The following is a 27,688-nucleotide window of genomic DNA, read 5'->3' as shown; positions in this document are numbered from 1 at the left end:
TATTTGTTCTTTCTGAGCTTCTTGCTTCTGGACAGGTCTACCTGGGGAAAGTGGGAGGACGGTGAGGGTCCTACAGGCTTGAGGGCTAGAACAGCACAAGGGCAGCAGTGCTCTGAGGAACTGCCGTGGCAGAGCTGTAGGAGAGGATGCCACGAGCAGATGAAAGCATATGGACAGTGTTTAGGGCAGGTCAGGGCCATGACATGAGGAGGCTGAATTGGGAGAGAAAGTTTCATCTCCCCTTTCCTCTTAGGTTTCCCTCTCTTTTCTGCACATCTAAGTGGGGGAGGAAAAAAAACAGTGTGCTCCCTTCCTCCCTGTCTTACAAAAACAGAGACTAGAGTCAAACTTGGAATTCCCCTCTGTCTCATCACTGGGGAGACAGGGTCTTGGTGGTGATCTCACCCCATCAGAAACCTCTCTGTGCACAAGGCTAAGCAAGCAATGAAGAGGGAGGACAGGGAGGAAGGGAGCTATGGCAGGAAACCAAGAATACATCAGACACTCTAAATTTAGATCTTTTTATTCAGCTTGGACAATATTCCTTGATTTCTCATTGTTCAGGAGAGGGCAGAGGGCAGGGGATCTATTGAAAGGCTTTGTCCTGAGAGATGCCACTTTGTCTGAATATATGGAGGGTGGAGGAGCCACACATCATGTTGGTCTGGCATGGGGGAGAGGTGCATGTCCCACAGTTCCAAATGGCTTTGTGATGGAGTGGTGGGTGGGCACCTCTGAGCAGCTCTGGCAGCTGTGAGAAACAGCTCAGGGCTCCCCTCAGCCCTGCATTCACAGGCCAGGCAGGCACCCGTGAGCAGCGAGCAGCACCTCTGCTTTGGGCCAGGTCCCCATGGCAGCGGGACATCAGGCACAGGGCGGGTAGGATAAATACACACCCACTCTATACATCTCATTTTCTATATGTCTCAATGCCTTTCTGGCATTGCAGCTCAAGGTCTATTTTTAAACTCCCTCCTTTATTACATGGACCAGAAGATAGTGGCGGCCTGCCTCCTGCCAGGCCAGGCGTGCTGCTCTCCCACGCACCCCAGGGAGCAAGTGGTCCCCTGCAGGACATGGGGGGTACCCTGCCCAATGACAGGGGTGAGGTGCAGGGTGGGCTGTGGGTGGGCATGACCTCACTTTTCTCTCCAGGCTCAGGCCACAGCAGGCACAGCAAACTGGGGTGCCTGGCTGCATTTGTGCTGTTGCAAGGCAGCTGCTGATACAAGAGTCCCGCTGCAGAGTGTTTCATCCCACTGTATCAGTGTGATGTCAGTTTCGCTTTGGGCCCGCAGCTTAAGGGAGGCAAATGGGCTGAAAGTCGGCTGCAGCATCACCAAATCTGCCTGCTGGTGGTGTCAGTACCACCAGATGCGTACAGGCAAGAGGACCAGTTCTTGCAGGTAGCGCAAGAGGTGCTTTCCGTCGTGTCTGATGCCCTGACCCCCAGCGAGTAGCATTTTGAGTGGGTTTTGCTCTGTGAGCAGCAACAGCAGGTGGCAGGGGCCAGGGGGAGAGGAGAGCCACTTGGTTTTCGACCCTCATCTTCGTTTCACATGAGTCATGTTACGTTCAGAACTGAGTAACTGCTAGGGCTATTTTTACTGCAGCTCAGCAAAGCTTCCTTCTCGCTGCTGCCACTGCCACCACCGCTCGCTGCGGACCCAGCGGCAAAGGATGGGGACATGGTGAGTGGAAGAGGGTGAGGGCAGGGGAAGCAGTGTTTGGGGTGGTGTCAATGGAAAGGGGGATCACTGCCCACCTAATCAATTTGGAAACAAAAATAGTATATGCCTTTTGAAAAACAACAGATGACCTGAGATATGTGGTGTATTCACACACACATATGTATATATTTATTATACTGGGAGAGGGGATGGGGGGAGGGAGAGAAATTCCTTTTGAGTGCTATTCACCAGTCTGGAAAAATAAAGAAGGAAAGCAGAACATTTTTTCCTTTCATCAAAACAGGAAAGAGAGGGGGAATCGGGTGGGGAGTAGATCCATAGACATAATGGATGGTTGCCAGTGTAAGGAAATTGTTCCCTTCTACCCTAAACTTGGGGGTTGGGGTGGGGGAGAAATCTATGGCACTATTATCAGGGAAGGCTGCATCCCCTCCTCCCCACTCGATGCAGGAACGTGTGTGCATATGGGAAAGTGCTGGGAAATCAGTGCCCCCCAGCCTTGCTTTTTCTCTTTGAATCCTGCTCTAGATGCACATCTGCAGAGATGTGAAATGCCTTTGCATTCTCCTTCATCTCAAAGCACAGGACAAGAAGGTACAGCCGGCAGGAGCCCTCTCCCTCTCTGCCGTTGTCAGGGGCTAGGCTCTGCCCTCTGCATGTGTCTGCATGCTCGTCCCCCTTCCTCATCCTCTCCTCTCTGCCAGGTTCCTGTCAGGAATGGGTGAGATGAAGAGGTGGTGAGGGGCTGGGGGAATCCCTCTGGCGGAGAGAGACAGGCAGAGGGGAGTGGTTTCCAGGGAAAGCCTGGCAGGTCCCATCAAACGCCTGCTCCCCAGGTGACACCTTCCCTTTCCTCTGGAGCCGCTGGCTCTGTCAGGGTTTTACTCATCCTTGGAAAGCATTTTCCCTGCCAGCGCCAGGGGCGAGAATACAAATTATGCAAGCCCTGAATACCCTGAGGCTCTGCCTTTCTCCAGCGCCAAATACAAATACCAAGCTCCTTGCCTGTCTCTGTCTCCTTCCTTTGGTCTCTCTTCTCCTTTCCTCCTTCTTCCTCCATTAAGCTGAACTCAGTCATTAGGAAGTCGGGGAAGCTCGCATGTCAGCACCCCCGGGGCAAATGGTGTACAACAAACACAGTGTGAGCAACGCGCAATAACCCTGTCCTTATCACCTGGGGTAGTCAGGATAAACCCCGCTCAGCCGGGGGCTGTGGTGTAAAATCAACTCGCCCACAGAATGGATCTCCGCGTGTAAATGAGGTGTAAAACTTACTCTAGGGTCCTCGTTTCGGTGCCGCGGCGTCCCCCCGCCATAGATGGCTGCGGCAGCCCCACGGCACAGGCGTAGGGATTGCTCATCCTTCTCCTGAACTTAGAGACCGGAGCAGCAGCAACACCTAAGTTAGATACCTTGAGTGGGCGGGCTGACTACACATTGGCTGTCAACACGTCTTAATCTCTTTCCATTGATTGTTTTCAAAATAGGACTCATCATGGAGAGGCTGAGACATCTCAGCTGTTCAGACTGAGCCTTGCTTTCCATTGTAAGCCCTGTTTTTCTTTCTGTTGTTTCATAATTCTCTACCCCCTCTGAAGAAAAACAAAACAAAACAAAACAAACAAACAAAAAAAACCCCCCAAAAAACCCCCAAAAAAACAAAAAAAAAACAAAACAAAACAAAACAAAAAACACCAAAAAAACAAACAAACAAAAAAAAACACCACCAAACATCTGTCACCTCTCACTTCGTGCCGCTGTGGATGGTGGCTAGTACTGTCATTTTTTCCAACATCACGAGAAGAGGGGAGAGCAGCCTTGCAGCCTTGCCTATTGTCCTCGGACACGTGTTGCTCTCCTCCCTAGTGATAAGAGAATAACCAGGGAGATGAGTGCAGCTGTTTGCAGGTTTGAGAGCTGTAGTGGTGGTGAAAGTGTTTTAATAAGAAGTCCTGGTGCAGGCTCTTAGGAAATCTGGTTTTCTTGTGGTTTGTCTGCAGGGCGATGGCCAGCTAGCACAGTTACAACCAGATCTTGTCAAGTCATGATGCTCTAATGGGACATTTATATGGTCCAGACGCTTCATGTGGCTTCAAAATACCTTCCCAATATATGCCATAGTGGTTTCAAACTCTTATCCTGCGACATCTGGGACACCAATAGCCCTGCAGGCCTCCATGCCTACTCCACAGGCCAGGAGAAGAGGAGATCCAGTCATTCCCATTAGTTTTAGGAGTTTGTGGGACAGTTGTCAAACTAATTTCACAGAAGTAAGAGCATCAAAGAAGCCCCCAGCAGACTCAAGGCACACCAGTTTTAGGTGCATGCACCCCTATCGAACTCAATGTCAGTGAGACTGACCTAGCCAGTCTAAAGATATCACTAGAGAAAAATCTGTCTTAAAAACAGAAAGAGTAAGGAAAAACCACTGAAGCCTGAGCAGCTTGAGTATCACTTTGCTCTGTTTCCAGGCAGGGTCATAGGTAGATGATTAGTCAAATTCCAAACATCCTCTTCCTTGCTGTCTGGAGGTTCAACAGGGATTAGCTTTTTGTTTCTGATGTCAAGCTTCTAAAAACTGCCCAGCATCATCCACATGAAAATAAATAACTCTATTTCTATCCCATCTAGCATGTAATAGAGCTGGATATTAAAAAAAAAAAAAAAAAAAAAAAAAAAGGAACAAAAAACTGCACACCACACATATCTCATCCAAAATCAGGCCCTGCAGCAGCTCTTGTTGCTACCAATCAAGAAATTTGCAGCAGTCCCTGCTAGCTTTCTGCTGAGACCTTCTTCTCTCCAGCAGCAATATCTCTCCCTGCTGAGGAATTTGATCAGCCCTCCCACACACAGGCTGTTCTGTTCTCCCTGGCCAGGCAGCCACTACAGCGTGGGGGACTCCCCACAGAGGTGGCGTGAAGGTGGTGAAGCCACACCAGCTTATGTGAGGGCAGAAATCCTCAAAAGGCACCTGGGCCTCCATTGACCCCTTGGGAACCTTAAACATGTAATGGGTCATGGGCATTCAGGACCCAGCTGTCCTCAGATCCCTCTACAGAGAAAGAAGAACTCAAATCCCCACCTTTCCCCCTGCTGACTGCTAAAAAGCCCAAGGCTACAGCATTTCTTTGGCTGGTTCCATCTGGAAAGAGGTGAGATGGTCTGAGGCCCTTTTAAAACCTTTTGTTTGAAGCCCTCTGCAGATTTTAAAAGGTATTTCAGCACCCAGGTGGACATCAGGGTTGCAGCTCCACACTGCTTGGGGGTTAGAGCCAAATTATCATCACTTGAAATGGCTGGTACGCTGCTGGCAGGCCAGGATGGAGAATGAGGGGAATTCCAAGACTGTCCTGAGGAATTTGGGGTGGGACAGGGCTAACATGGCTGGAGCATCTAAGATAAAGAGTTGTAAGGTTTCTGGCGGTGGAAATGAGCAAAGGTATGCCTTGCATTTCTTCTTCCTCTCCCTTGAACTCCAATACTGGAACCGAGCCACTTGAGACTTAATTTGAGGGACTCTCAGGACCCTCCTTATCCCTGCACTCATGCACCTCAGATGGCCTGGGCTTTGGAGTTGACATGGTTTTGACCAACTCCCCAGCTGTGGAGAAATCTGCCCACTCTTCTTCTGGGTTAGGGTGAAAAAGGGTGATCCCTTGCGACCCAAGAGCACCATGCTGCCCCAGAGGACCCAGGTATTTTAAGAAAGCTATATGGAGGACCCCCAGTATTCCTTGTTTCTCTGTGCTTCCTGACCAACATCCACATCCATGAGACCAAAGTCAGGTTCAGGGGCATAGGGAGGTGCTCCAAACTGGGAGCTGCTGTCTGGTGCCTGCTACAGAGAAGCATTTGGGGGGCTGCCTGCTGCTCAGTTCTAGTGGCTGCTCCTCCTGCACCTGGACACTTCGGATGATGCATATGGAAGTGTTGGTGCAAGATGGGCTTGGCTGCAGGAGACTTGCAGGCACCCAGAGGGTCTAAGGGAGCATGTGTGATGCTGTGAGATGAGGCCACCAGTATGCCAGTGGGTGTATGTATGTGAGAAGGGAAGAGAGAGGGTGAGAATGAAGGAGAACACATGGATGCCCAGGGATGTGCGAATGAGACAAAATTTGCACGTAGCTGTGCATGCGAGTGGCTCGAACAGAAGCGTGTGTGTAGCATAGAAAAAGCAGGGAAGATGCTTGGGATTCAGAGCGAATGCCTGAAGAGTGCCTGCGGTGCATGACGGTGCAGGAATGTATTGGAGGATACGAGCCTGCACAAAGCTGGTGCAGAGATCCCTCCTGGTTGTGCCTGGAGTTGCTTTACCAGAGTGCAAATCAGTGCCGGAAGATCACTCGTATGTACATGAGAAGGTATTTTCTCAATAGGATATGACTCTTTCTTGAACTCACCTTTTAGCAGCCTTCCCCTCCCCAAACCTCTCCCCCTCCCAGAGCAAATATCTGCTCTCTTAATTTCCCTTCAGATGTTTTTTACATTTTGGAGATAATCATGCAGCAAAATACCTCTGGGTGCCATGAGCAACAAACACCAGATTGTCATACAGCAACACAAATTTCTCTGGCCTCTTTTTTCCCCCTGCACACAAAGAGATGCAAGATATTAAAGCCATCTCTCTCCCTAGAGCTAGTGGTGTAGCAGGGCAGGGAAGGCGGCAAGCAGACCTTAGAGAAATGGGCTCCAGACTGAAACAGCAAGAACCTGGGGCCAAAAAAAATAACAAACTACAGTGCTGAGAACTCGTCTCTTCTTATCGCTTGCCGAGGAGGCAGGAATTTCTGTCCCCATTCCTCATGCGATATTAAAGCCACATTATACAGGTTGCTTCAGCATTAGTAATTTTTAATTAATCATTTAAATTAACACACTTTTTATTTTGTCAGCAATGAAGTGCTACTCTCTCACTAGATTTGTTCCTTGATACCCAGCCAAGAGGAGGATGGCAAGTTATGCTCCACCCATCTCCTCTCCTTCATAAAAGGAGCAGCTCCAAGTGCCAGCTTAGTCTCTCTTGCAGCTCGCAGAAAATAAAGACCCATCGGCTCACTCATCTCTCCTGCAATTTTACCTTTTCTGCATTTTTTTGCTTTTCCTTTCTTGTTGCAACAGAGTGTGGAAGGCAGCATCAGTGGCTCCACTTTGAGGCTTGTCAAGGCTCAGCACACGCACACAAATACACACTCACAACCCAGAGCAAAATCATCTGCTCTCACCTGTCTTGAAACCCAAAGCAAACCTCCTATCCAAGCAATCTGCCAACACTTGGAACGAGAAGGCACCTGAGCCAGAATCTAATGTAAGGGGAAGAAATTCAGTGTACTCTGGCAACTTTTCTCTAAAAAGCAAGTGACCAAAAGGAAGGAAGGGAGCATTTTAAGAAGAGGACAACTAAAGAAAGAAGATTTCATTTTTTTTGGATTTTACACCGAACTTTGGAAAAGTTTTTTTTTTCCTTTTAGTTATCATTCTGTGCACCTTCTTCTAAGAACATTGAGACATTGTTACCTGCATGTAAAAGCTTTTACAGATATACAATTTTTTAAAGGAAAGAAAATCAAGAGGAAGAACAGCATGTGGACCACCTAGCCAAAGGCAGCGCTGAAGCATCCCTTGCAGCAAGGGGGACCTAGACTCTGGATGTGTATAATTCCGAGAGACTGCATTTTTTTTCTCACTGGGCTTATGAGATAGCGCAAAGGCAGGCGAGTCACCGAGAATTACTTCTGTCTCCCCTCACCACCACCACCACCTCCACGTCCTCTTCCAAGGGCTCCTGAGACTCTCTCACCTCCTCCCGGCTCGCAGGGGACATGGGAACGCGCAGCGCCCTCGATGCCTGAGGCCGGGCGACCGCGGGGCTGTCTGCGAGAAGCGCTTCCCTCCCGGGGCTCGCCGTCCATGTGCCCGCAGCCGGCGGGGCCTGGAGTCGGGATGAATTTCGGCGTGGTCTTCGCGTTCATCCTGTCGCTGCCCCTGGCCCGCATGGAGGTGAGTTTCCGCCGCGGGCAGCGGGCGGTGCTGCCGAGCTGCCGGCTCCGCGCCGGGGGAGAGCCGCCGGCGGCTCCGGCCCGCAGGTGCGGCGGGCGCAGCCCGGGGGCGGCCGGGGAGCGGCGGGGACGCGGAGCCCGGGGCGCGGTCCCGGCTCCGCTCCGCGGGAAGGGCTGCGGCGGGGCACGGCCGCGCTAATGGCGGGCAGCGACCGCCGCCCTCTGCCCGGAGGGCAGCGCCCGCTGCAGCGGGCACCCCTCTGGAGCGGGCACCCCTCTGGAGCGGGCACCCCTCTGGAGCGGGCGCTCTCGTCGGGATGGGCGCGCCGAGGGGGACGAGCCTGGGAATACGCTCACCCCCCGGCTGCAGGGGCTGAGGAGACCAGGCTCTGGTTAATGTGGGAGCAGGGATGCTGCTGGCGAGCCTCGGGGAACCAACCCGCGGCTTCTTGCCCTGCCTCACCAACGGCTGTCGACCCGGGTCGGGTGCTGGCTCCCTCGAGCCTCTCACCCCACCCGATGATTTTGGCATCACGGCAGTCCGGGCGCAGCAGGGACTGGGGTCCTCTTGACACCTCTGGAATAACGCACAGTGTGAAATCCACTTTGGCTTCACCAGGGGGGCAGCGGAGAATGGGCGTGGGGCATTGGAAGTGGGAGGAAAGGGACGGTGGAGTAGAGGCACCGCACCGACGCTGAGAGGCATGGTTATTGAGTAAGGTGTGTGCCCAGCTGGGGGAAGGGGCAGGACCTGAGTGTCTGCTGTGCTTCCACGGTCACGCAAGCATCGTGCCCTGCAGTCCTGAATGCGCTGCTCAGGAAGAAGCTGAGCAGATAGTAAGGGCCAGGTGGTGGATTTGAACAAACACCCCAACCCACTTTGGTTTCCCTATGTAGAAATCAAAGTCTCATCCCCAGCCCTGGTTGAGGAAAAGGAGCCCCAAACCCCCAAAGTCTTTGACCTCTGCTGTCACATTTCATCATCTGATTGCATGCAGATTGGGGGGATCAGAAAGCCCCTAACACTCCCACACAGTGCTCAGCTCCCACTGCAGCCCTACCCAAGATGGCAAAACTGTGGGTTGGATCTGCAGCTTGATTTTCAGGGGCAGGAAATATCCTTCGATCAAAACTTTCCCCTCTTTGCATCATTTTTCTCTTTTCCTTCCTCATTTTTGGGCGGGCTAAGTGGGTGCACCCCTTGTGGGATGGCAAAGAAGATGTTGAGTGCAAAGCATCACGTTCACCTCACTGTGGGCCCATTTTGCCCCTGCCCAAGCCACAAAAGGAAGCAGTTAGAGCTGTGGGCTGCCCAGTGGTCATGTTTGTTTTGGGCAGCAGATGGTATTTCCTCTGTGGATGGCTCAGATCTCTTTCTCTCATACAACATGAAACATCAGCTGGGGTTGGCAATGGGGAAGGGTGAAGATGGAAATGTCTGATCCCAATGAGCTGTAACTCAGTTGCCATAATCAGATTGAAATACTGCACAGCTCTGTGACAGCCTAGTAGAGTTAGAGTTTGGTAATTCTGGCCCGAGGTTTCATGGGAGGAATTGTGGTATTTCTCATTGTATGACAGGAGAACCAAGAACGTTTCTGCTTGGGTAGATGCTTCAGCCTGCAGCCAGTGCTTACAGTTATTTTCAGGGCAATGTGTTGCACCCTCTGCACCAGACACAACACAGCTCCCACCAGGCTGCTGAACCAGAGTTGTCATCTGATTGGGGCTTGCAGCTCCTCCCCAGCCCTGCCAGAGAAAGTGAATGAGGACCAGTAGCTCCCCAGATCAATAGAGGCCCTGAGCAAAGAGATGGAGCCTCCTGAGTCCCTCTTTGATCACACCCATCTGGAGCTGGAGGGCCCTGGAGCTCTTCCAGCCAGAGGAAGTACAAGCCTCAGCGGGAAGGTATTTACCAGTTGGGAAGTGAGGATGCTAAATCTATTTGCATTTGCCCTATGGGCTGTAATAGTTGCCTTGCAACATTTACAGAGATGGGCTGAGCCAGTTGTGGTTGTGCCGGGGTGAAGCCCCACTGGCAGTGCTTTCTGGAATTCCCAAGGAATGGGGTGCGGCTGGGTGCTTGCTTATAGCCTCGGCCCAGCTCTCCATTGCATCTTCCTGCTGCAAGGCTCCAGTGTTCTTCCCTAGTCTTCCTAGCACGAGGCAGTGACAAGGACAAAGCAGTGGAAGCTGGGATAGATGACATGTCTGGGGTGAGCTTGTGGAAGGAGCCAGGCGAGTCGTCCCTGCCTCTCTCTCCCTGTCAGCTGATGTGCAGCAGCGGGAGGGAATGACATGGCTCCTGCACTGTTTCCAGTGCTGCTGCTACACAACCAGCCCCGGGGGTGGAAATGCCTCAAGTCCTTGCAGGGGACGTGTGGGGTGAGTGTGGAGGAGCAGTGGAGTCCCCCTTGAAATGGAAAAAGGGTGTGTAGATCTGGCTGTATTTTAGGAACATGGACTAGATCAAACGTTGTTTGATTACTTTAAGAGGGGAGAACATAAGCCATGACTCGAAGTGGAAGGGGTTCATGTGAAGAGGGTTGTACCTGCTGCAGAGTACTGTGACAGGCATTTGTCAGGGTCCCCTGTAGCCAGGGTTGGTGCTGGAAGGGTGGGAGGCCTGTACCGGGGAAGTGCTGGTGGCCTGGTGGCAGGTGCTGCTGGTCTTGCCCTCTGCCAGGGAATGCAGTGGAGTCTCCCCTCAGGGTCCACACATCAGCTTCAGAGGGAATTAAAAAATGCTGTTTGTTTGGAGTTTTTTGCCTGGCTGATCACTTGAGACCCTGCTGCCAAGATTCTTTTGCCATGGTCAGTGTGGAGGTGCTCAGAAAGTCCTCTTCTCCTGGGCAGGAGAGCGAGTAGGTGGATGTTTCCCTGCTCTTCACAAACTGGTGCTGCTGATACCATTCTGTCCTTCTATGTGCAGTCACACCAGCTTAGAAATGGGAGTCCTCACCTCAGGAGTATCCTTATCTGATTTCTTTGAGCCCTGAAGGTCTGCCTTCCCTGCTCATTGCACAATCTTTGCTCCCTCCTCCTCCTCTGTACCTACCAAGAGACACAACTTCAGGCAAGACTGTGAAACCCTCACCAGAGGGTGTAGTTCACAACACTGTGTATTCCCTACACCAGCTTGGCAGATGCTGATGGCAAGGGGACCTTTCAGCATCCCTGGTGCTCAAAAGCATAAGTTGGGAAAAAACTCCAGAGCAAGAGGTGGTGGGGCTAGGAAGGAGGCAGATTTTGGGAGAGTGCATGTGTGGGGACAGGAACAGGGGAATTGCTGCACCTGCATTTATTTGCAGTGGCCAAACAGTGCTGCTGGACATCTGGGAGAAGGGGAGCAAAGCTGACGTGCTGAGTGTCACAGCCACAGTGCAGGCAGCAGCTGCTCTGCTGCCTTCTGTCAGATGTGCCATGGCCCCTCAAGCACCAGCAACCAGCACAAGAAAGGGAATTGAACATCCCTGCCAAGGGATTGAAGATTGGGGGTGCCCTTGCAACTCAGGGGAGAGTCAAAGTCAGGAACTGGGGAGCAGAGGAAAGGAGGGAAGAACAGACTTTCTTCTAAGAATTGAGGGCCTTGCAGGAATATAAAGCCAGGCCTTGGGGCACTTGACAGCCAGCCAAGAGTCCATTGAGACAAAAGTCTTCTTTGATCTGCCGCACAGTTAAAAAAGGAGATTGTTAACCTGTGTTAGACAAATAACTCCAGAGGAGCTGCTAAGCAGGAAAAGTACCAGCTGCTTGGGCTGGTCTCTTGGGGATCCCACCTCTCTTGCAATGCTCCTCTATCTTCTGACTCCACGGGATTAAGTGAAGGTAATTGATGGACCTCTGCTTCTGTGTGTCTCATCCCACAAGTGCCCCAGGTGTGTGTGATGTCTGATCTCAGGGCCTCCCAGGCACAGGGCTGGGGCAGGGGCCAGAGGCATGGCTGTTCCCAGTGACAGACCCCAGAGGGAGCAAGGACAAGGCAGGCAGCTCAGGTTTGTTGCTGCTTTTAGGCTGGCCTTGGCCTTGGTTTACAAGGGTAAAATAAGGAGCTTCACAGGCTTGCAGTTGTCACTGACAGAGTTGCCTTACAAAAATGGGGGAGGACAGGATTATGAGCCATGTGGGCTGGTGTTACACCATAGCTATGCTGGTAGTATCTGCAACAAGAAAAAATTGGCATCTAAAACTGCTGCCATGAGCAGGGAGTGGAGCTTATTGCTACAGGCAGTCACCAGAAATACAGCTCCTGAGGGCTTACACTTTTCAATCCCTGATTCATATCTGCTCCCCCTGCTCAGTTAGCAAGGTGACACCTCCCAGCTTGCTTCCAAAGTCACCAAGTCTCGTAACACCTGCCCACGCTCTCCCCCCAGCAAGTGCTGGAGTTTAAAATAAAGTTCCATTTCCTACATATATTAAGTGTCAGGAAGGTCCAGGGGCATCCGTGCAAAGCAGCATTTGTACACAAAAACATTTGGCTGACCGGTGCAAACATTGAAAGCCTGCAATTTCACCATCCAGCACTGAGCTCTGACTGCAAGTACTGGGAATTGCAAATGATCCCTCTTCCAGTAAATGCGTGTAGCACAAGGCAGGAAAGTGCTGCAGAGCCTCTCCAGCACTGGGCTGTTGGTCCCCTTCTTCCTCACGCAGCAGGAGATGTCAGAAGGCATCTTCATTTCACAGCTATTCAGTGATCCCTGAATTATACAAGTCTCTCTCTCGCTGTGCATTCATCACTGATGCTGCTTCCCTCTCCCTCAGAGACTGAGGGAGTAATGCCTGGGGACATAAAGTCTGCCTTTTCCTGAAGGAGGACAGCCAGATCTGTGGTGAGATGTGACAGGGACAGGGATGGAGCAGGGCAGGGCAAGAAAGCTTGGTCTGACTGAAGATGGCTGGTGGATCTGGCTGTGGAGGTTTAGGATGCTGGTGTTGTCTGCTCTGCAGCTCTCTTCAGGAGGTTTCTGAACCTTCTTGGGCTTCAGCAACCTTCACATCACTGCATCCCAGTTTAAGTTATAGTAGTAGAGGGTGGTCTGGCAGGGCTGAGGAAGGAGCACTGCTGTTGTCCTGCTATGGAAGCAAATCGTGGGTGGCCAAGGACAGACAGTGTAAGATAGTGCCAGGCTCAAGCAACCATCCAAAAATGGCTGCAGGTTTGGGCCAAAGCCGTCAAGGTTTAAAGCAAATGTTTAGCCACCTGCCTGGTGGCTTTTCTCACTTTGAGCGGAAGGAAAATGTTCTGCACTGAACGCAGGCAGGGAGGGAATAGCTCCTGTACAGTAGGAGGACCACACACATGCCACCAACTGTCCATAAAAACCCACGCAAAAATCCCAGCATTTCACAGGCACACAAGCCAAACTCTCCTCTCAGTTACAGGGACATGTGTAGGGCTGTGCCTCAGACAGCATCCAGCACCCGGCTGAAAGCAGCTTTTCCACTTGAGTAGCACTGAATGAAGAGAGCTCCCAGCTAAGCAAACACTTTGGCCAGTACTTTCCTCTGTCTCTTTTTCCAGTCTTTCGGAAGTATGTTTTAATCAGCACTTGCCTTCCCACACCACTCCTTTGTACTCTTATTAAGTGCTGTCACTGGGGCCCACTCTAGCCTAGTGCCAGAGTAAAATTCCCAAGAGACTGATGGCATTGCACCTGCCTGTACAAACTCTGTATTTGGCCCATTGTCTGATGTTGCTAAACCTGCTTACTTAAGGTTTTTTCGTGCTGGTGTGCAATGACATCCAAACTTCCATATGTTTCTTCCTCCAAATCAGCTCCTCAGCCCATCACCTCCTTGCAGCTTTTGTGGTTTCACTGCAGGCTCACGCTGGGGCAGCCTCAGCCGTGAAGGCCAATCTTCATCTCCACCCCCCCCCCGCCTTTTTTTCCTTTAAAAAAGAGTATGCAAATGATGTATATTATTGGGCCTCTGTGGTTTGAAAACACACGTGCTCGCACACGCACATACACACGATAACTGACAAAGCCCGTGAAGGAGTTTCATAACGGAGGGAAATATTGGGAAGGTTTTATCTGATAGTGTAAGGGAAGTCTGTTAAAATGCCTTTACTGCAGGCAGCAGGAATGAGAAGCCACCTGGAGAAGTCATACACCACCGGAGAAGGAAGCCTTGCTGGCTGCTTGCATAGGGTCCAGGGCTCTGCTGCACAGCCTGGGTATTTTTTGGCTTTTTTAGTCTCTTGTCAGCTTTGTGAGAGGGGTTCTCTTGCCTTTTTTTTAGGTTTCAAGTTCATGCCTTCATGAGGAATAATGTCCTCAAGGTTTCAAAGCCAACGCAAAACAACACACATCTTTGCATTTCCCTGGTTCTGGCGTGTCTCCCCCATGCTTGATTCCCTGTTCCCACTCCCTGACACAGTCAGTATTTGCAGATCATCTCTCTAATGCTTGTTTCTCCCTTTCTTTTATTTTTGTCATCTGGCAGGGGGACCCCATACCTGAAGACATTTATGAGATTTTGGGTGGCAGCTCAGTGCGCTCCATCAGTGACCTCCAGCGTGCCCTGCAGATAGACTCCGTAGGTAAATCTCCTCTTTGCCAAATGCTCTTCTATTTTTAATTAAGTTTTTGGGAAGGCTGGGAGGGGATATTCTGTTTTTCAGCAGGCACACTATCAACAGACTTCATTATAAATATAGGAAATATTCAGGAGCCAAGACCTGGCTGTTTACAGACTTAGTCCCCCTGAAACTTGTGGGAGCTAGAGGCAACTGGATGCTTTTTTAGATCTGCTAACTGTCTGAACACTGGCTTTCAAAAATGGTAGGAGATGGGCCAGGTGAGTGCAAGGAACTGAGATCATCATTCTTCACCCTGGAAGATGCTCCCTCAGCAAGGCTTGAATTGGACAAGGATCATTTTAAGAGGCAGCAAAATGGGAGGTGGAAATAGGGTGACAGAGGGGGAAAGGGCTGAGTGGATTTCCAGGTTTAGCATGCACAAAAGGCTATGAGCTCCAAGAGGCTCTTAGGATGCAGAGAGCAGCAGAGCATGTGTCCATGGGTGAGCTATGGGACAGGGGCTAAGTCAGGGTAGTGTTGCTTCACCTTCTGCCCATAGATAAGAGCTCCAGGGGCTGCAGGGCCTCAGGACCACTTGGCCAGGGCTGAGTGCAGTGAACAGCAGAAGCAGCGAAGCGTGGAGGGGTCGGCACGTGTGGGAACTGGAGCACGCGCCACGGCGGCTGGGCTGGCCCAGGAATTTATTTATAAACGGTCTCTTCAGAGCAAATTCCTTTCTATTCTAACCCTGCTCCCGCCCGTTGTCCCCCAGCCCCCCCAGCTCGACTTCTCTCTCGTGTTTTGTCTGTTTTGAGCTTTGTAATCCTTGCCGAGACACTATCTACGGGGGAACAGAATTTCCTGCTTTTGTTTCCTATGCCAGTCCAACCACTGGCGCAGTCTCAAAAGCATTCCCGCTGCCTTTCAAAATGGCCCTGGAGGGGCAGAGGGGGAAAGCGAGGGGGAGGGCACCAGCTGTGTTCAGCTATTGTTTGTCTTAGAAAGAGGCAATGAGGCTCCCCACCACTGCCAGGGCTGCTCCCTGCCTGCACCAGTTCCCTCCTCCTCATCCACAAGCCACACAATGGGGCAACTTCCAAAATTAGCCTTGCTGGATTGTCCCAGGCTGATCCTCCCCACCCCAAATGTCTTCAGTACTGATCCAGGGTGTAGAAGGACAACCTAGAGGAGGGAGAGACATGGTTCTCAACGGATTTGTTTTGAGTCAACAGTTGTTGCTATTTTTTTGGCCTCATTTGTCTTCTCTCATCAATTCAACTCATGCACCAAAGGCAGCCCCCACCTTCATTTGATTAAATGCCACAGAATGGAGGAGTGGGCAAGGAGCAGCTAAGAAGATGCATCCAATCTGTCATGGCCCATTGTCTAAGGAACAGATACATCTCTCTCATGGCTATTAACCAGTCTCATGATTAAGAAATAAAATGGCCTTATCTGGTTGCCTCCAGAAGCCCAGGGGTATGAGAGAAGGCTGCAGAGCTTTGAGTCGCTAGTTTCACTTCAGGCCCCAGACAGGAAAGGCTGGTCAGGGAAACAAAAAGTGGTATTGTGAAGCTGTTTCTTTGTTTCACCCCATGGCTCTCATCTGTTCCCAGGTACTGACTGAGGGGCATTGACATTTGTTTGCCCTGTGAGGAATTAGCAAATTAGTGTGTTAGCAAAATAATCCTGAAGTTGCTGGAGCTATTATTCCCTGTGCTGTCTGTGCACCCTGTGTGTGTCACAGGTGCTTCCCTCCACTGACTGCCAGAATGAGGCAGCTCCAGGAGGCAGATGGGCTGAGATAGTGCTCTCCTGAACTTGAGCACTACTGCAGACCAGGGAACAGAAGTGTGTCAAGTGGGAGTCATCTCCTTAACTGTGGTTGCCCACCAAGCAGTGGCTGTCCATGTAAACCAGTCATCCAGACACCTTCTCTAGCCCAAAGAGGCTCTTCTAAAGCGTGATCCACCAATTCTCATTTTGAGAGTTTGCCTAAGGGTGAAACAAATGGTGCCTAGAATTGATCACACCTTTCCAACCACTTTAAAGGGTGTCTGTCTGTCTGTCTACATCACACATTGATGTTGACTGCTTATTGACAGGCACATGATTTCTGCCTTGTGAATGCAGCCTCTGTGCACCCATCCCAAATCCATCATCAATTGCTTGAGACCTGAGCAGAGAGCCAAGTCCCTGCTCCCCTTTATGAGAAGGCTGCACTAGCACAGGGCTGAGGAAGAGGAATGGGACCTGATAGGTAAGGGAAGTCTGCTCCACCACACATCTGATAAAGAGAAATCTTCCACTGGCCCCTAATTCCCTTTTAAAAAATTGCTCCCTTGATGCTGATGTCCATTTGGTTTCCTTCAGCTGCTAAAGCAGGTCAGAGAAGGAAAGAGCTGTGGCTGGGTGGGAGTTATCTTCGAGTGCAGCCATTGTCCCGAGCTCAGGAGGGGCTGCGTGTTGGAGTGCTCCATGGGGATTATGGGCATTTCTCTATTCAGCACTTCCTATGGGAAAAAGCAGTGGGGTGGGAGGGAACTGCTCAGTGCTGGCCTGAATGCTATCGGTCTTCCTCTCTCATTGCTGACTGAACCACCTCCAGATCCTGCCTCTTACCTTAAAGTAGTCTAGACAAAAAGTAATTTTAACTTTATTTTTCTGTTCTTCTGTCATAAAACTGCTCTTACCTAGAGCAGCTGAGGTGAGTTGGGAGAGGGAAAGCAAGCACCCCACCTACCATGCATCCCCCACTTCACCTGCCCTCTCACCTCCCAACTCTCCCAGTCCCAAGCAATTCCAACAAGTCACCTCAGTGTTAAATAACGAATGTTCTGCTTGTCCCTTCTGGTCTTTGATCCTCCTTGGTGTTATCCTGGTCTCAGCTGGCCAATCTGAATCCCTCTGCAGCTCCTCTCTGATACCAGAAGGTCCTGATAGGGGCCTTATCTTTCTTGAGCTGGAGTTTTCCTCTCCTAGACCCGATTGGGTCCCCTCTTTCATGATAGGCTTGTTGCTCTGAGCTGCCTAGGCAGAGCAAAGAGTGTCTGTGCCCCAGCACAGCTGTGACCTTGCTTGTGGAGTTACATGTGGCATGATGTCCTGAGTCTGTGGTTTATCCCATGTCCCTGCACTTTGCCTGGTGATCTGAGCACAAGTGCTTGCTGTCTTCTCCTGTCTCTACTTGGTGGTATTAGGTCATATCTTACTCTTTGCAGAGCAGGATAGCTCAAGCCTGAACCTGAATGCAACTCAGCACCCTGTGGCCCTGTCTCGAGAGCGACGAAGCCTAGGTGAGCTGAGGGTCTTGCACCTTGTTATTGTTGGAGCGCTCACTTGAGCAGCCATTGGGTGGTCCAGATACGTGTCTGAGATACAGATGTAGGGGTGGGTAGATGTTATATTGCGTCTGTATGTGTGGAGGCATGAGAAGGAGGGTCTGGGCCTGGAGTGGGAGCTGAGTGTTTCACTCTGGGAGGGCAGAAGAGGGAGTCTGGACTTCTGTGCACTGCTCTCCTTTAAATCCCAGTGGTACTTGTTTGCTCTAAAGTGTCATCATCTGCTTGGGCTGCAGTGAGAGGCATCATTGTGCAGGGGCTTCCTCCACAGGGCATGGCTCTGTATAGGGAGAGAGCTGGAGGGGTGGAAGAAAGAGAAAGAACATGCGTGTGTGTGTATGCTTGTGCATGTGAGAGCCATGTGGGATTCTTCACTTGCAGCAGAGGTGGCTGTAGTGTGTTGGTGACAGCTGCAAAGCCCATTTCATCCCCTGTTTCTCTCTTGGCCTTCTGTAGATGCTCTGGCAGCAGCAGAGACAGCTGTCCTTGCAGAGTGCAAGACACGAGAGGTGGTCTTTGAAATCTCCCGCAACATGGTGGACAGCACCAATGCCAACTTCGTGGTGTGGCCGCCCTGTGTGGAGGTGCAGCGCTGCTCTGGGTGTTGCAACAACCGCAACGTGCAGTGCCGCCCCACGCAGATCCGCGTTCGGCACGTCCAGGTGAGGGACACACCTGCCACTGCTCCCTCCTCCTGCCACCCACCACCATCCCTGTGCCCCAAAACCAAACATAGGGCGAGTCTCAGGTGCTGGGCTCATGCAGTCATCTGGCCCCTCTGCACTGACCACTCAGTGCTGCAGCTGCTGGTGGGGGTGACACCCATGCCAGCTGCTGAAAGGGCTGGTGCTGTCCAGCAGCTGGGACCTGTCACCACACAGAGCTACAGGGCATTGTCCCCAGCTGCAGCTCCACGACACAGTCCTTCCTGTTGGCTTGAGGCAGCCTTGTGTGCTATGTTAGAGCAGAGGAAACAGGGTGGTTTAATTGTGGGAACTAGATTTGATGCAAAAAGAGGAGGGTTTGCAGTGTCAGTCTCCATCCCCCACTGCTGCTGCGGCTGCTTTCCAAGACATGCACTGGAACAGCTTCTCTTTCTCAGCCTACAGTTACCTCCTGACCTGCTCTATCAGCCAGCAGACACCTAACAGCTGACCTCTTGCTCTGATCCTCCCCTCACAGCTACTAGTGATCTCCTCACAGCTTCCTCCCAGACAGCTTGTTTAAAAATAATATTCATCCTATACTAATCCTCTGCCTAAGCCGTAAGAGACTCCTCCAGGCAGGCAGCAGAGGTTGGCTGGGCGAGATTGTATTCACATAGCCCTTTTCATCAGGAAATTCCTTTCTCAGAAAAGCCAGGCTGAATGAGGAAAATATGGGGGGAGCAGGAGTTGTTTTTCTGGAAAAAAACAAGTGAGAGGTCAAAAGCCAGCCTGAAAAAGTGACCTGGAAATGGTTTCTTTGAGGACAGAGGTCTCTCTATTGTTTGGCTGGAAGTGTTTGTCTAGCGAGCAGCATGTGGTCTGAAGCGTGTGGAGTGGGCTTTCAAGGAAAGATAAACAGCCTGGCTTGCTTCAGCGCTGGCTGAGGGATGCTGCAGGGGCCAGTGGGTTTAGAGGAATTCCATCCCAGATGCACAGCAGAGTGAGTATTTATAGTTTGTGGAGCACTTCAGGGACGGCAGAGTTGTTAGAAAACCTGAGTGGGGTCAGGCCTGACTGCTGAGTGGGAGGAGTGGAGGACCCCCTAAAAAGCTTGTGCCCTGTGGTGGGATATGGAGCAATGAGTCTTCCCTCTGAGTCAGCACTGGTGGAGAGTCCGAGGGAATTTCCAGAGCACCGCCTTTCCCATGAAGAGCCAAGGGCTTCAGCCCTGAAAGTTATTAAAGAGCTTGAGACAAATTCAGACAGGCCTCAGCAGAGCTGATGAGGCTGTGTTAGCTTGCTTCGGACCTGAGTTCTTCTCTTTTTGCCCTTCCTATAGGTTCCTGTGGGAATTATCCTGGTTGCCCCAGGTCTCTGCATCTGTCAAAAATGGGCTAGCAAGTCCTGCATATTCCATGTTTCTGTCTCTGATTAACCAGTCATCCTGCTTAAGCTCTGGCAATAGTTAGGATCAGGGAAACCAACCAGAGACATCCAAACTTGCCTGGTCTGGGTCTGCTCTGCTGCCAGGTTCAGAATTATCTCCCATACATACCACCTCTGAGTATGCGTTTGAGTTTTGAGTTTGAATTTTGAATTTGAACGGGGCTCTGTAAGCTGCCTTCTGACCCTTTAGGAAGAAAGCCAGGGCTAAAGTGCACTGACGCTGACTAATTTTACCAAGTGGGAGCCATGGCTGTATTAATCTTTTGCCTGCCTTCCTCTTGCAAATAGGTGAACAAGATTGAATTTGTCCAGAGGAAGCCAAAATTCACAAAAGTCGTTGTCCCTTTAGAGGACCATGTGCAGTGTCGGTGTGAAGCTGTGTTCCGACCACCCCCCAGGAACATCCGTCCAGGGCCACATGAACAGAGACGTAAGGATCTTGGCATTAGTAGAATGAAGGGAGGTGTGAGAAGAGGGCCTGGGGAGAAAGAAAAGAGACCTCCACTGGTTTCAATCTGCTTAGCTCCAGTGAATCCCAAGAGCCTTCTCTGGTTTATAGCAGCTGAAGGACCTTTACCGGGATGTCTGCCTGCTGGGAAGGGGCTGAAACTGGGGGAGAAGGAGAGGGGAAGGTGACAGGTGAGGGGAAGGGCATGGTGGGAAAAAGGAAAGGGCAGAGATTATGGAGAACAGAGGACAAGGAACAGAAGAACAGAAAGAGGCCTTGTGGCCCTGCTGTTGCAGAGCTCTTTGTTGACAGTGTGTGGAGAAGGGTATTTCAACAGCAGCCATCTGCCCCTGGCTGTACAGACACTCTCCCCTCTGTTTTGGCAGGCTTGTCACCAGCGTTCACCACAGCCGCTGTCTCACAGAGGCGGCGAGTACGCCGGCCGCCAGCACAGAAGAGGAAACATAAGAAGTACAAGCATGTCAATGATAAGAAAGTGCTGAAAGAAATCCTCATAGCATAGAAGTGCTGGCAGGGGAGAGAGAGCACAAGGCAAGTAACAGCAAGCTGCTTTTCCAGTCAGGAGAGATGTCCTCCTGGGACATGGCATCTTAGACCATTCCCACACCACTGGCCACTCGTTCAGTGTGGAAATACTGCAGGACAAAACCTAGGTTGAAGGAGGGGAAAGAACTAGGTTGGGTACCAACATGTGGGTTCTATTTATGGAATTAAGGCTCTTTGCAAAATTGGAATGATCATGTTGCAGCCATCCTTGCTCTCAGGCCCCGCCCTCTCCTTTCTCTGCCTCCCTTTCAGGCAGAGAGCAAGCTTGACTTCTCCCTACACCTAAATCCCCTCGGGGTCCATGTAATTAATCTCTTCTGTGAAGCAACTCCTCTTCTAGTTTCTCTATTGGTTCTCCACTGAAAACAGAGAATTAATGTTGCTCTAGGGATCCGTTTTCCTTTTATTTCATTAGTTGAGTTGGCAGAAAGACTGAAAAGCAGCAACACTTTTGGTTCATCACTCTCTTAGAGGGAAGCCTATGTGCATGAGAAAGGTCATACCAGAGGAATGGAGAACTGGAATCTCTGGCAAGAGATCTGGATTTTGTCAGGCCAGGGTCTGATTCTTCTCTCCATGACTTGTGTAAACAGGAGTAATTCACTCATCAGAAGAAGAATTTCACTGGTACAAGGGAAAGGAGGCTAAGCCCTGGTTCCCCATGAGAGGAAAAAGTGCAGAAAAGAGGGAAAAAGTAGTCAAGGTGCAGATTGGTGGGAGCTGAATTTAGAGAAATGTGACACAGCTTAACAGGGAGAACCCTGGCCCACAGCTCAGCAGTTCCAGCTCTGCTGCAGCCACCTGAATAAGCCCAGGCCACCACTTCACGTTCACTTCCCCTCACCCCAGGAGAGGGGACAGCAGGCTTCCATTCGTGGCATTTCAGGATCTGGGGACAAGGGGCACCAGGCAGTGTTTTGAGACTGGTATTCCCATGCTTAGCACTACAGTGGCTCTGATTATCCCAGGATTCTCCTGGCCACCCTAAAATTCCCAGGATAGAAATGATGCAAACCCATGCAAATCTCAGCTCTGGCTCAAGCTGTTCAGGGGAAAAAAATAGAGGAGGTCAAAATTCCTCCTAGGCTTCTAATCTGGCTCTTTGGCACAAATATTTCTGGAGGAGAAAAGGGGATAGGAGGGGTGTTGCAGCGGGCAGAGGGTTACATGTTCTAATGCTGTATCTGGTTTTGTTTCCCTTCCAGGTTTATTTCATATATTTGCTGTATTGCCCCCATGGGGTCTTTGGAATGATAACTTTTCCTCTTTGTCCATCTGCCTCGATGTCTGATTCAGACAGCAAGTGGTGCTTCCCTTTCCATCAGTGGACCTTCTCCCACCAAAGCCTCCCTTTCATTTATTAGCATAATTTTAAAGTTTTACACACACACACACACACACACACACACACACACACAAGGACAAGGACAACCTACACATATATATATGAGAAAAGAACAAAGTACAAATAAAACCATGAATGCCAGCAGCCATAACTTGCGATAACAGGACAATTTCTTCCCTGCTATGGAGAACAGGATGGAAAATGTGAAAAGGAAAATGGGTCCAATTACTTCTGAGAGAAGGAGAAAAACAGATGGACAGAGGCCATAAGGGGAATATTCTCCCGTTCCCTCATGCTTCTGGTAAAGCTGGGGGTGCCCAGCTGAGATCTACTCTTGCATTGGACCTACCTTTTGGAAACAGGCAAATCTCAGATTGTGAGCAGCGACCAATGATGGAAAATGCACTAAGGACTTTTATTGCCCTACCTGGACAGATATATATTTTTAATGTGCGTGTGTATATTTTATTTTTAAAAAGAAAAACCAAAACCACTAAGGTATACAACATCTCGGGGAACAGAACAAACAAGCAAAGAAATAAAACAAAGAAGCCAAATGCATTCCCCCACTCCCTCTTTCCCTACTCCTGGTGCTGACTGGAAGGTGTTTGGATTATGGGGAAGGTGCACACCGCAGCAAAATCATCTCCACACCCCTGGCCCCTGCCAAGGGGAGCCATCTTTGCACATGCTGCTGGAGAATTCAACTTTCCAGGCTCGGAATCAAATTATTTTTTAAATTCACTCTGGATGGATGTGTGTGTATAAGTGTGTGTGTGTGTGTGTATATATACACATATATATACACACACACATATGCATGCGTGTGCGTGTGTATGTGTATTTATACATACATATATAAATATATATATATATATATATATATATGTTCTTAAATAGATTTAATTCCCCAGTGGCAGGAAGCTCAGAGGCACATGCATGCATCAACTTCACTGGGCTGGCAGAAAACACACTGTTACTGCAAAGTGCCTGCAAGGCTGGGGATGGGGCAGGCAGAGGCATCATCTGATCTCTCTCTTTCTTGTTACCCTTTTCTCTCACTCTGCACCAGCCCCCTCTCATCACAACTTCCTTGCAGGAGGTGAAGTGGCACCACAACAAGACCAAGGACAACCAAACTTAGAAGCATGACCTAATCTCAGTGAGTTGTCCTTGCCTTCTCTGTGGTCTTGAAAGCAGAATCATGTCATTCCCACGAGGTTTTTAACCCCTTCCTGGATGTCCTGCACACTATGCCTCCACTAATCTTCCCCTGCCAATGTTCCCACATCTCTCATAATTTTCCTCACATTTTCCCTCTCAAATTCCTTCTTGATGTTTACCTATTAAATGTTCCCAACCCACTTAACTTGGAAGTTGATCCCTTATGTGGACAGCTCTGTGTAGGTATAGAGAAAGAAATGAGGATGGTCTTCACAGTTGGCAGCAGCTGTCTGAGACAGTCCTCCTCTTCTAAGTGAGGGTCCTCTTCTAAAACTAGAGGGTCCGTTATAGAGTCCCCCCTGGACCATTGCCTGTCTTTGAGGAGGGAAGGAGGACTGTCTGGGCAAGGGCTGGTTTTGCCCAGGTAATATTATCCGTTAGCAGAATTGTTACATATGATGGGAATTCCCAGCATCACCTTGGAGTCGGGGTCTTGAATTAGGCTGTGCTGGGTGCTGCACACATGAAGAAAATTCCTGTCCAGAGCAATCACACGACACTTCTCCCCTCGCACACACCCCCCAGTTTTGGGGGAAAGCTCTGGAGGGAGATGGGGAAAGTAGCCAAAGCCACAGCCTGGGAGCTGTTAAGAGATGTGGAGGGACCCAGTCCTCACCCCCTGCAAAACCAGAGCACTTCTCGTACCACTGCCAAGGCAGCACGTTGCTCCCTCCCTCCAGCCCCAAGTCCTCAAGTCTTAAGACACTTTCTTACCCTGTTCCAAAATCTGTTTCTTTTGGTTTGTAAATATGATGAGGTTCTGTTTTGGTTTAGTTTAATTTTTTGCCTTTTTTTAATGTAAGATTAATTTATACTCAGTATTGTATTTAAAGTTGTAAAAAAAAAAAAAAAAAAAAAAAAAAGGACAGCTCTTGAACAGCATTTTCTCTTCCTTTCGTGAGCTGAACAGAAAGCAGAGGCCAAACCAGCTCACTGCAGGGCACAGCAGGATTTCCAGGGCCTCCAGTTTCCTTTTCAGGACACTTATTCTGAGATGGCAGAGAGAAGCAACTAAAGCTGGGAAATTCCTGAGACCCTGTGCACAGCTCTGCCCATGGCCAGCCATGCTGTGCTCCTCCTACCTCACTTGGGCTAGATTGAAATTACTCAGGTGCTGGGATTTTTGTCTTGAAGAGGTCCCCTTCTCCTTAGCTGCCCTGCTAGGACACCCGGCCAGAATTTCCCTGTGCTTTCATCCCATCTCCGGATTCCTTTGCTTTGAAGGGCTTGGGACAGTCAGCACTGTTTACACTTCCCAAAGCTGTACAAACAGTTGTCCCCTTCCCTCCTTAGTCGCATAGTCTAGACAACAGCAGTGCTTCCCTTGGTCAAAAAGGCCGTTGCATTTCCTTTTCCTCCCAGCAAGGGAGGTATCATACATCTGGCATTTGAGTGCCTTGCTGTGGGGAGCAAAGGCAGGTCCTGCCCTGTGCCTCAGTTTTGGTGCCTCCCCAGCACATGCACAGCACCCTCAGTCCATGGCTCAGCTGTGAGGTATGCAGACCCAAGCACAGACTTGTGCTGCAATGGTAAACCTGGGGACATCAGTGTCTAGGAGTAATCCAGGATGTCCTTAAAGGACAAGCTTGATGCTCACAGGTCTGTATCTTGCTGGACATGGTTCATTTTGGGGTGACTGCCTGTTTTCTCTCATCCTCCAAATGGTGAGCTCTATCTGCCCCCAAGAATGAAAACACTGGTAAAATCACAATCCCCACTTTGACTTGCAGAGGGTAATTCAAGGAAAAGAAAGATTTTTGACATGAGACTTCTTTGGGCTTGAGGGCCTGTCAGCAGGGACTTTGAGAAGAAAAGAGTGCAAAGAGAGGTACAAGGCACAGGAAGCATGGGAGCATCATCTTGGACTGGGGAGTGGGAGGAAGGGCTTGGTGTCCCAGCGTCCAGCACACTGTCTGCCCATGGATGTCCCCAGGCAACCCCATCTGCAAGTGCAGTCTCTGCTTTTAACAGCTTGGAATGGACTGGTGCTTAAAGGCTGCAAGCCCTGGCACCTGGAGCCACCCCCTGCCTAATGCCTGGCACTCACATGCAGCAGCTACTTGTCCAGGGGCTTGCTCAGATGCTCCTTGCTTGCCACAGCACCCTGGTGCGCATTCAGCACAGATCAGAGTGGAGCACAAGAAGGAGGGACCTGTGCCACTTCTTAAGGCTGGAGCAGGTCATTAATATCCACCCTGCACAGCCAGGCTCAGGAAATAAATCCTGGCAGCATGTTGCTGGAAACTGTCTCCTGCAGCTTGGTGAACCCATTGCTACAGCTTATCTCAGAGATGATGGGGAGTTTTGGCAACTGTCCCTGGTTTAGCTGCTCAACTGCTACTTTACCTGAAGGCCCAGTCTTGGGATATGTCATTCAACAGGAGGTCCACCTTTTGATAGAGGAAATGCATCCAGCCTTCCAGGCAGTTAAGAGAGGCTGCAGCAATGGATCCTCTCATGGTAGCAGAGCTCCTGAAAGCAGCACGCAGATGGGAGAGCAAGGCAGGGGGCTATTTAGGCACAAGAAGCAAACCCCTGTGCTCTAGAGCCAGACTTCCTAGATTTTAGCACTGGTGGTTTGAAACATGAAATCTGTTTCATGGGTAAATGAAGTGAAAAATCACTTCACAAGAACAGGCCTAGGAAAACCCTTCACTGCTTATTTTATTGGTGGAATACGAACAGCTTAAACTCTCCCCATACCTGGCTGTGGCTCAAAGGAAGATCCTTCTCCAGCCCAGACATGTGGCATAAAGCCCATACAGGCATTCTCCTCCCTGTGCTCAGCTGTGCCTCCCTGGCACAAGCTGTGCCGCCACCATGAGAGCCACTGTGTCCTGCTGCCTCACAGTCCAGACCTGGCTGGAGACAGCTCAATGGAAACCAGCGCTTTCCCTCTTTATCCCAGGGTGGGATAGGGATGCATTGGAGTGTGGCCCCATCTCATTGTACATGCACCAAAATTTGGTGGGCCCCAGGGATGGAGAAGCCAGCTATGCCAAGGGAAAAGCAGGGTACAAATAAGGAGGAAAATATGAAGACTTGAAAGCTATTTAGGAAAAAATCCCACAACAAAAACCTGTTGCCTGAGCATGCAGCTGTCGCCTTCAGACAGCCCATGACCAAAGGATGCTGCCCCTCCCTGATCCATGATCTGCCTGTGATCAAGTGAACTTGTTGCAGGCTTGGGAATTTCCAATCTTAAAAGACTCTGCAAGGAAGCCAGGCAGCCTCAGCTGTTTGTGGATTTTGTCACAGAGCAGAGAGCCCTACAAAAACTGAGTGCTAAGAGGAATGGGAAGTAACCCCAAATACTGTGGCCTCCCTGCAAGGAGTGCAGACACTGCCTTAACACAAGGAGTTAACAGGCATAGCAGTGGATCCGTGAAGCTCTTGGCAGAGGAGCCAGGAGATTAAAGATACCAAAATATAAAATTATGGCAGAACTCACCTACTGTTTTGCGCCCCCCCCTCCCCACTCCTCCAAGTCAGGGAGATTCCAGATAGGACTCTGGCATGATGGACTGCCTTGGATTCACAGCAAACTCTGGAGTAAATGCAGCCTCAAGGGAAACAACCCCCTTTTTTATTACTCTTTCATTACTATCTCAATAAAGCTGTTTGCAAGGGATTAAGCCCAAACATGGCAGGCACCCAGGCAGCAGGAAGGTTTGTGGTTTGACAGTCAATGTACTTTTCAAAATGTTTGCTGTGAATTTTTTTTGCACATGCTACAAAAGTTAAATGGACAGTGCAGGAACACCAGGCAAGCAGCTTGGCCATAAGTCTTGTCCCAGCAGCTTTGGAAACTCACAAGTTCCCAAATGTCCCAACCTTTGGCCCTGGCCAAAACTGGCCAATGTAGTCAGTGAAGACAGGCTCTGGTCCCCAACCCCAGGCCCTGCCTGGCTGTTTTCTGTGGGAAAACAATTGATTTTTCAGCAGGAATCTCAGCACAGACCCAGGGAAGAGCAGAGGAAATGGTGTCAGCTACTGTTGGTCTCTTCAGCTGTGAGCAGCAACATCAGAGACAAAAGTAAATTAAGTCAGCACAGGAAAAGTGCTGATGACTGAACCAAGGTGTGCTCCCAGAAAGAAGCCCTTCCTCACACCTGTATCCACCCCACAGAGGGGATTCCCCAGGCCTTGGGTGGGGATTTCAGCAGATTCATGGATATCAGCAGGTCGGGAGATTGCTCAGGAGAGCTGACATTAGGGCATGCTGGGGTATTAGCTTCTCCTAGAAAGAAGGCCAGGGGGTTTTGCTGTGAAGCTGCACACACTGGCTTGATACCTGTGAGGAAAAGTTCTGGGAAGTGCCTGCATTTCTGCGGGGTGCCTGCAACGTCTCCTGGGCATCTCTCATGCCAAAGGGCTGTGCAAAGTGACCTGTGCCTTTAAAATCTGCAGAGGTGTTATTTAGGTGGAAAAAAAATGTTTCACCGTGACCA

The 27,688-nt window shown here is 50.3% G+C and overlaps 1 protein-coding gene across 1 annotated transcript; it reads left to right on the top strand.

Moving 5' to 3' along the window:
* Window positions 1-805: 805 nt before the first annotated feature.
* PDGFB (platelet derived growth factor subunit B) lies at window positions 806-24,326 on the top strand. The gene is made up of 9 exons (XM_083859627.1): window positions 806-879; window positions 1,614-1,691; window positions 6,813-7,691; window positions 14,144-14,240; window positions 17,441-17,515; window positions 18,017-18,222; window positions 19,942-20,083; window positions 20,488-20,653; window positions 21,874-24,326. Exons 3-8 carry the CDS (start codon window positions 7,536-7,538, stop codon window positions 20,622-20,624), a joined length of 813 nt encoding a protein of 270 aa, XP_083715753.1. The 5' UTR covers window positions 806-879; window positions 1,614-1,691; window positions 6,813-7,535; the 3' UTR covers window positions 20,625-20,653; window positions 21,874-24,326.
* Window positions 24,327-27,688: the final 3,362 nt, after the last annotated feature.

Source organism: Zosterops lateralis (assembly GCF_965231275.1).
Source record: "Zosterops lateralis genome assembly, chromosome: 4".
Lineage (NCBI taxonomy): Eukaryota > Metazoa > Chordata > Aves > Passeriformes > Zosteropidae > Zosterops > Zosterops lateralis.
The sequence above is the reverse complement of the archived record's forward strand: the minus strand, read 5'-3'. Positions and strand labels throughout refer to the sequence as shown.